At 40.3% G+C, this 9,969-nt stretch overlaps 1 protein-coding gene and 1 long non-coding RNA gene across 3 annotated transcripts in view; one reads left to right on the forward strand and one right to left on the reverse strand.

Moving 5' to 3' along the window:
• LOC126390157 (uncharacterized) overlaps positions 1-9,969 on the reverse strand; it is a 698,278-nt gene that overhangs the window by 215,475 nt on the left and 472,834 nt on the right. The gene's annotated exons all lie outside the window — the stretch shown is intronic.
• The window catches only part of timm10 (translocase of inner mitochondrial membrane 10 homolog (yeast)), a 2,698-nt gene continuing 1,869 nt past the window's right edge, over positions 9,141-9,969 (forward strand). For both annotated transcript variants that reach the window (XM_050044321.1, XM_050044322.1), the window contains exon 1: positions 9,141-9,363. In XM_050044321.1, the coding sequence (XP_049900278.1) occupies positions 9,293-9,363 (71 nt within the window). In that variant the 5' untranslated portion in view covers positions 9,141-9,292. The remainder of the gene's footprint in view (positions 9,364-9,969) is intronic.

The raw sequence follows: 9,969 nt of genomic DNA on the forward strand, positions 1-9,969 counted from the left end.
TGGGTCTCATTCATGAAAAGTGAGTAAATCTGTGTGTAGATTTGCACATAAAAGCTTACTCTACTAAAAACCTACTCCGGATTCAGGAACGCCACGGGAAACTCAGATTTGATCGTAAACACGTGTGTATGATCATGAATGCCAATCCATCGTAAAGTGACAGCGCGCTCCCGGTAATCAGCAATTAACATAAATCCCCGCCCATGAATAGCCAAGGACCACCATATAAGGAGGTGTAGGTGCATCCAGTCGTCCTGTCAGTCATGGCGCAAACAAAGAAAGAGAAAGAAAAAAGAATTTTTCCGAAGCGGAGATCGAAATAATTTTGGGTGAACTTAAGAAAAAACATTTTATTTTCTTCAGTTAGTAGTGGTGTGACAGGGACAGGCAAAGCGAAGGCCTGGAGGGAGGTAACATGCTGTTAATGTTGTCTCTGTAGTACAAAGAACCATGTCAGAGGTGAAGCGTAAATGGTTTGATATGAAACTGGAGGCAAAGAAACGCATAATAGGCCGTAAGGTGAATCAGAAAAAGTCTCACAGAAACTGATTTCCGCTCCGACATCTAAGAGTGGGCTACAATGAATACCGGGCCATCAAATCACAGCATCCGCGGTGAGAGGACACATGCGCTTTTACGCACGCGGGTGATCACGGATATTTGATGTGGGAAAGATGTAGCCAGATGTATTACCTGTTTAAGATACGTGGCTGTCTGTCTGTCCGTCCATCCGTCCGTAGCACGAGTCATGTGTGCCACTTCACCACCCACCCAGCGAATAACGCTCAGGCGGAACAGATCATTACGCTCAGACGGAACAAGTGCCGAATTACGACCCCGATCACAGGACTCTTGCGGGGTTATGAGCTACGAACTCCCGCTGATTAGCTGAACATGTATCGATCTTTTTTATGAAGTAAAGATCGTGTAGTCCCCAGATGTCGGAACGAGATGAAACAATAACTGCGTTCACCTTATGGCCTATAAGCACACACAAAAAATACAGCGGTCACCAAACAAACAGAAGATTCATTTGTGGGGTTTTGAATGAAGTGGGAACGGGAAACCAGAGATGTTTTGTGCGTAATGGATAAACTCTAAATCAGTGATGGCTGTCGGAATGTAGAGCTATTTAACATTTATTTTAACAAATGATACGGATAACATATAGCCTACAGCAGTTTTGTATGCATCGTCTTCAAATTATTTGAATCTTAATAGCCTAAAGCTCTGTTTTATACAACGTAAATTAAACATTTTTCAAATCAGATTTATTCATTCAAATGATCAAAAAGCCACAAAAAAAAAAAAAAACGTGTTGTCTCAAATAATTCTTTCAGCTGGCGCGTGCTCCTTCGTGGCTCCACCACCTGCTGCTCCTGCTGCCCCTGCTGAACCCAGGCACCGAGGCCGAAGAGGCTGTGATCCGGCTGTCCTTACGGATATTTTTATTATCATCATTCAACATGTAGAAAGAACGTGTAATCTATTGAGTCGATTTACATAGATAATTCACAATCATGAACCTAATCTGGATCTTAAACCTGCTAATTGCCAACTAATTTAACTAAATGTGTTATATTTTTAATATTTTGTCATGTTTAGATTACGTGTTTCAAAGGCATCTGTGTATTGTGTACATAACAGAGCGCAATACGAATTAAAATTGTAATTTCCAATAGTGACAAGCAATATTTATGTGCTTTACTAAATTTACACAAGCACTACGAGTGGTCAGGAGCAGGAGTAGATTTTGTTAGTAGCTACGAAAAGATCGGAGCTACTAAAATATTGATGAATGCGGACACGCACGTAAATTTCCGTCTGCGAACAGTTTACACACAAATTCCTTCTGCTCACGTTTCATGAATGAGACCCATTATGTATTGACTACTCTCAGGATGGAAGGACCATTTCACCCAGTATAACAAGAAGTGTTTCTGAACGGGATTACCAACTATAACTTTAACTAATCGTTTCAACTCTAATTGCAAACTTTGTATATATAGTTTTGAGCAGTATGGTTAAAATATATCTGAATCTGGTATTGTCCAGCACTTACTAAATCAAACAAAGAACACAGACCCTACTTAAAATGTTCCTTCTGTTTAATCCATGAGCACTTCTCATTTATCACACTAACAGTGTCACTGGAACCTGACTGAAGCCCACACTGCTGCCTCTCCTCTTGTCAATCCTCTACTATCCAAAACCCCCACCCTAACACCAACCACCTCAGCTTTGTTAATTTATTATGGATTGATTGCAGTCTTCTCACCTGTTTTACAGGTATCTATTGTTTTACAGCTCAGAACCAGCCCAGCTGCTCAGGCCTTTCATCTGTACAGCCAGATGCTGTGCTAATCGAGCAGCAGCAGCAGCAGCAGCAGCAACAGCAACAGCAACCCTCTCCTCAGTATCACTCATCTGTCACATCCATGGAACAAAGAGATGGACCGAGTCACCCGGGCATACCTCTGTCTAAAAGTCAAAATTGTCGATATCCTGAAGCACCCAGAACAACATCAGCACTCTTCTCCGGTGGTCAGAAACTACTTACTACTCTTACTTATTACCCCGCATGCCAGGAACTGTTTTCACAGGACAGTCAGAGCATCCTACAGTTTTTACCCCTGACAAATGAAAATATGGCACAGTCCTCGCATAATTTACCTTGCTTGGGTGATTTGCGGCTTCCTCGGTGCCTTTCTCCATTAGAGCCTTCTACCTCAGCAACAAAACATCAGCCTGCCCTCAACAACTCAGTGAACCAAAGCCATAAAATTCAGCCACAGCCATCTCTACATGGGCGACCCTGGCTAACAGTAAACCCCGGGCCACTACAATTCCCTTTCAATGCCATCACTCACAGAGAAAATAAAAGTGTGTCTTTATCACAGGATACACACTGCAGCTGTTGGTCAAAGCAATGGCAGAAACATCCGGATATGAGTCCACAATCTTGTACTATGAAAGAAGTGGAAGAGAGAGGAGCACAATCTGCTGGTCATCAAAATGTGGCAGAGCTCAAATCTTCTCTCAGGAAAAAGGAAGAAAGTTTGAAATGTAAACAGGGCGATGCTGCAGCACCTAAAAAGAGGAAGAGAAAGCACACAGCTTGTCCACAAGAGGCCAGCTCTACTCTGGCATACAAACATGTGAAAGTCAGTGATGGAACAAAAGGTCAAATCAACCTGGGCCTTTGTTCAGTCAGCTTGTCAAGCAACAATGTGCTAGCGAAGGAAAGAAAAATGGCCACTGGTTCCTCAAACACATTCAAAAAATTTGTACAGAAACAAAATGAGCCATCACCTACAGACAGTCAGGGAGAGAAAACTAGAGGGCCTGGGGATCTCAGTAGTGACCAGAAAAGAATCAGGACCAGGGCTTTTCTGAAAAAAGCTCAAGAGACACCAAGTAACTCAAGCACAGACAATTTAGTTTTAAAACCCATGTACCGTATAGCTCCGATTGTGAATAAACCAGGAGTTTGCAAGCGGGGACGTGGAAGACCAAGGAAAACAAAGCTTGAGGAAAGCCAACCAGGGAGCTCTCATGCCATCATTGAAAAACTGAACCACAATGTAGAAAAAGACCTCCAAGTTTACAGCAATTTGCTGAAGGAGGAGAGTGAAAAAGCAAAGAGAAGGTGTAAAAAACGGAGGAGGAATAGAAGTGAAATGGAGGCAATTCCACCGAAAAAGGCTGCAAGTGCTAAAAGACCTGTAAAGGCTCAGGCAAACAATAACGATGTAATCCCAGAGGGAAGAAAACATGGGACACCCAAACGGCCACGACTGGTCTCTCTAAAGGAGTTTCAAAAGATTATCAAACGCCAACACTCAAAACCAAGGAAGTCAAAAGAAAGCCAGGAGCAGAAAACTGATGAAACTGTAAGAAATGTAGAAAGTGAAGGAAAGGCGTGTGGTAGCAGATCTGAAGAATTAACTAAGGAGACAGAGATGGACACAGACTCTGCTCAGACTCACAACAGTGACAGAATTGAGGAGTCTCATGACCTCCTCAGTGTCACAGTTGATAAAAATCACAATCAGATTTTCGACCAATCAACAGCAGAGTGTGGCAAATCACAGCAAGATGACACAAACGGTTCCACTGGTAAGGAGACCAGTCTGTTTGGTGAAGGGTCCTTTAATGTGTTGGGAGAAGAGGAGGCTGAGTTGGTAGCTGAGAGGGAGCAGCCGCTGGAGAATCCTGATGAAGGTAAAGTGTCTGTTCCTATAGTCATAGTTCGCAGATTTTCAAGCCCTTTTTAATGTTTATAGTGAGAGTGCAAATCGGTGAATATGAAATGAAATATGCGAAAAGCTAACCTCTAATCAGTCAACCATTAAACATTTATGATGAACTGGATAGGCTGAAAAAACACATTCACGGCAACCTGCTTCAGTGCTATCCAGTGGTGGTAATTCTTCTTCTTCTTCTTCTGCTTCCGCTTCTGCTTATAAATTTAGGTGATTTAGGTGGCCCCGAATCTACCACCCAGTTGTGGGTCAAATTCTCCACAAACTCACCACAGTCTTTCTCTAGCAAATCCACCATCCACTAATCATAGCAAAACCATAAATCTTAAGCTCATAAATAAAACCATAAGATGAAATAACACATAATAAGTAATAAATTCATGACATCATTAGTAATATAAAGTGACAGTGTGACAGATAGCAATGACCATAAGATGCTTGAACCATTGCTTGAGTAATGTTGAACTGGTTTTAAGATGAGCTCATGATAAAGAGACATACAGCCCTGCATTCAGAGTTTGGTAGAATCTTTTGATCCAAATCTCTCTCAAAAAAAAATTTCAATTCAGCCTCAGTGGTATTGAGCCTTGCAGCATGGTGGAAGAACTAACAAATGTATTCATAATCATAAGTAAAAGTACAGAAGTATTATCAGCAAAATGTACTTAGAAGTATGAATGGTTGTGCAGTGAAATGCCCCCTGTGGATGATTATGTATGACATTATTAGATAGTACTGATGCATCAGTGTGGAAGCAGCAATTCACTGTTGTAGCAGCTCGAGATGGAGCTGGTCTTTACTTAATATACAGATAGTGCAAATAACCAAATTCTGATCATAGACTGTATAAAGGTGGACGACATGACAGCGCTCCAAAAGCAAAGCCTGTCCACTCCATGTTAGCAGATGGGACAAAAATTGAAGTACAAGTCAAATGAAGTTTTTCCAAAGATGGTCTATGTCATTTAAGGCCGACTATTTAACGCTGATATTTGTTCAAGTGTTTGTTTTACTGATAAGTTTGGCTTTAATTAGTTATTTGATGCTAAAAAAAAGATGTCATGATTGCCAGCTGTGTGTGCCAGTTGGTGTGCTTGTGATCAGTGGTGCTGCTCACGATTGGTTAGAATGGTGTATAGGCAGGAACTTGATGCTGCTAAGATTGCTGCTGTGCAAACTCTAGGTGTTTCTCAAAGTCAAGGATCCTTCCTTGGGAGGATGGGTCCTCCCAAGGAAGGATCCCGCAGAGACAAGGCAAGAGTCCTCCCAAGCATTCAGTGAACATCATCATTAACCCTTAGCAGACTGAAGAGGTTTCAGTTACTGTGATCATTTTGGCACTCTATAATGTTGTTGGACAGTTTTAAACAAATGTATCAGTATTTTCAGAATCACAAGACTTTTAGGGAGAATATATTTCTGGATCATATTTAAGAGTAAGTGGACTAATGAAGTAAAGACAACAGCTGAAAAAGTTCTAAATTATCAGTATGAACACAGACAGAATCACTCTGTCATTTCAAAGTGATCCATATTTTCTGTGTGTGTCACCGCACACTCTGCTACAATAATATGAACAGATCTGATCTGATGAGCTGCGCTGCTCTGAAACAGCTGACCGTGCCGATTGTACATTATACTGCCCAGTAATCCTCTAAAATAAGTTCACCTCAAAACAAAAGAGTGATGCTTTGACCTGCAGGATATTCTAATGTCTTCACTATGGCCGTTCTCACCGCGATTCCCCTGAAAAATACACCTAACAGTTATCAAGTCGTTACCATGTGAACAAATCACGTTATTTAAAAAAAATCTTATTATTCGGCATTGGACACATTAGAAAGTATAAATTATGAGGTTTCTGTCAATATTTTTTTCACGCTTGGATGATCAAAACTCAGGTGGAGACATTAATCCAAATAAATGACATATTAATCTAAATCCTGCTGAGCTCCACTGGCGCGGGTTTCATTGAAGAGGTACTGAAGAAATGATCATGTACTGTGCAAAGCATTGTGGGGATTTTATACCCGCGTAGGATCCACACATGCATCCTTCGAATTTCTCTGAAAGGACTCAGTCCTTCGTGAGACTTGGAAGGATCCTTGACATAGAAACAATCCTTCGGCGGGGGTTGATAACATAGCGTCCTTCAAATTCAGCCGTTTGAGGATCCTTCCTTGACATTGAGAAACACCTACTTACTCCAAATGACGTCACCAGTACAAGATGGCAGCGGCCATACCCAAGATATTTTGGCTTCATTTTATACAGTGGGAGGAAGTGGAGACAAGTTGTCCATCTTGATATATTGTCAGTGTTTCTGATAAACAAATCTGTTCAGTTTTTTGGACTTTTCTCAGATCTTTGCTTTTTTGTCAAACATTGGATAATTGTAACTTTGGGCTAAAACAATTAATTAAATGAAACCATTTGAGAAGTTGGAGAGGAAACATCCCTTTAATGGAGCTGCTAACAACTCAGACGTGAAAAATGCAGGAATAGTCAGTCATTGTTTGTAAACTGTAAAAAGTGAAAGCACCAGATTCACTTGCATTCACTAAATTTGTGTTTCTCTAGTGCTGTGTCTGTTATTTTTGTTGCCTTTTATTGAGGTTCTTTGGATTAGGGATGGGATGATACTGATGTTTAAAATAATTTGTCTGATAGCTGATAGCGATACTAATGCTTTATTGCGTGCTGCTTACAGTCTGGCACCTGATGGCTACCTTTTTAGAAAGTCCTGATCTCACCTGAGCGCCGTGCCCAGAAATGTCCTGAACACAGCAACATTCTAAGCAAATCCAGACAGAGGGCAGAGTAGAATAAACTTTACATGACATTATTCACAACTTGGATTATTTATTATGAAAAATCCACACCCTCACAGACTAAAGGGATATAAATATTTGAATGGACACATACTTTGATGCTCATGGTTTCAGTAAAATGAATTGAACGATTGAATCGTGGAGAAGCTAACGATGCTAAAGATGTGTAGCATGTCCATATTGACAAAAGTTTAAACTTTATATTTGTATACGCAATCTCAGCAGCTAACTAATGATAGCTCAAGCGGATCACCAACGATCCGTTGGGCTTTAAGAGCACCAATTTATCGGCCGCACATTGGTATCGGCTGATATATGTCTCAGTGACTGCCATCGGCCTATCAGCAAATAAGATGACATTCACTGATGGCAGTGGCCGATGTTTTTCTGTATGTGTAAAGTCGTACCATTGTCCCGAGGACAATAGAAAATGTGTTTGGGACAAACAGAGATCTTCCCAAGAGGACACTCTTTATCAGCGTGTCAGGGGATTTTTTATTTTTTACTTTTTTTATGTGAAAAAGGTTATTCTAAACAAAAAAAGCATTAATATCAGTATTTGCCATCAAACAGTATCATCCCATCCCTAATCCAAAGAACATGAATAAAAGGCATCCAGACCCAGCGTCTAATTGAGACTGGCTTTCCTTTGTCAAAACATGTAGCGTCACCTGGTTACTAAGAGGCATTTGGTGTTTAATTGGGCCTTGGCTTTTAATTTAAGTTTTATGGTAAAATGGAAGTGCCTCAAGAACTACTTAAGTACAGTACTTGAGTAAATGTACTTTGTTACTACCACTGCCCTGCAAAAAATAAAAATTCCTTTGAGGCTTATCTGCCACTTTAATACAATTGAGCTTAATCATATTTTGTTTGTTGTCCTCCAAGAATAAACAATGGCCACTGAAAACTCAAAAGTAACATTTCCAAAAACTGTGTCCCAACAGTCATTCTGGATAATCTATCTTAGTTTCTTCTTTTTTAGCACAGGAAGTCTGTGATGCAGGAGTGCCAGATACAACACAGCAGACCGCTATCAACAAGGAAGGCTCATCTTACAGTGACACCCATCTGCCCCAAGAATACAGAATGTCTTTGGACCACAACTTGAATCCCCAGACCGTGGAGAGAACTAGTCCACCTCTGTCAGACACTGTTGCTTTCAGCAAGAAATCAGACTGTGATCAAGAAGAAGAAGAAGTGGAGGAGGAGGGGGAGGTAGATGTTCTGCTGTACTCCCCAGACAAAGTGCCTCACATCAGAGAGTGTGAGAAGGGACTTGACAACATGGCCATAAGTCCTGAGGAGGAAGAGGAGGATGATGAAACTGAGATTGATGTGACTGGAGATGAGGCAGAGTAACCTTTGTATATGTGCATACCTTTTTACTATGTTGTGTGGCTAGTTCAGCACTTGAGAGTGCCAAGCCTAACATTTTCTCTGTTCTGGTTTTAAGTATGTTCACAGAGATGCCAAATCCATTTTGCTGTGAAGCTATATCAGAAATTTTTCTGTTTCCACCCTCAGTCAGTGCCTGGTGATTATAAACTGTGTGTATGCAAGAATTACAGGCTGAATACTTGTTTTGACCTCCATTTAGTTCAATATATAAGGTTCAAATGGATGTTTAATTTCCATTAATAATATACCAAAGCTTTGATTACAGATGGGTTACATTCTTACTGTTGTTCATGTCTGTCAATAATTGTATTAATTTCACATTTTCAGAGAAATAAGAAGTGCCTGCTTAAGGTAAAAGCACTTCAGCAGCAGTGTCTGTGTAAGGAACTATTATAGGAAAGAAACCTAATTTTGAGCCTGTATTTGGAAAGCACATTACGTTTTGAGTAAAGTACATCATTATGGTTCATATATGTGTATATATATGTATATATAAAGAAAAAAGAAATCTGTCTTTTCATGCATGTGTTTTTATTTGACATGACACCAGTAAGTATAAATGAATCTGTGGAAGTGTACAGAGACAACAGAGGGCGCTCTGTTTCTGTGTTCCGTTTAAACAAACTTTATTAACAGCGGAAATGTGAGCGGAAACACTACACACGTGTTGTGTTGCAGGTTTGAAGGTTACACAAGAAGCGTTGGACAGTTTGCTGTCGGCTGTCCGCTGAAGAGTGTCAGTAGGACGGCGTGTTTGTGGTCAAAGCTGGGGGTGAGCACCACTGAAGCACAGACATGGATCCCATGAAGGCACAGCAGCTGGCGGCGGAGCTGGAGGTGGAAATGATGGCTGACATGTACAACCGGTAAAACCAAGCTAACCATTAAGCTAGCTGTCTCTGATCTATGCTAGCTGTCTGTCAGCAGTAAACCGTCTCATGGCCTTCATTAATAGTCTTTATTAATGTTGTACCGCGGTAACAAAGGCTCATCTAAAGGTTACGTTTAGTGAAGCCACAGAGTCCTTGGCCCAATGACTGTAGCTCCATGTGTCAGAGTAATCGATGCTCTGTCGACACAGATCAAGACTGTCCAGTAAAGCTACACGTTTCAGCAGGACTACAGAAGCTGTTCTCAACAGCTTAGAGTTAATTATGTTTATGTATGTCTGCAGATTCTCAAAAACCCATAGAAGTTTTTCTATTACAGTAACACATACTATGTGTTACTGTAATAGAAAAACTTAAATTTAAGGCTATGTGACATAGCCTTAAATTGATTTAGATGAACTACTGCTAACTTTAGCATAATCGTCGTTTTCTAATTGTAGCTTTTCAGTGCGGAAAGCCCAGTGTAGATTGGGTTTTAGGGCTTAACAATTGTATGTATATATATATATATATATATATATATATATATATATATATATATATATATATATATATATGTATATATGTATATATATATATATG

Source organism: Epinephelus moara, chromosome 5 (genome assembly GCF_006386435.1).
Source record: "Epinephelus moara isolate mb chromosome 5, YSFRI_EMoa_1.0, whole genome shotgun sequence".
NCBI classification, from domain to species: domain Eukaryota; kingdom Metazoa; phylum Chordata; class Actinopteri; order Perciformes; family Serranidae; genus Epinephelus; species Epinephelus moara.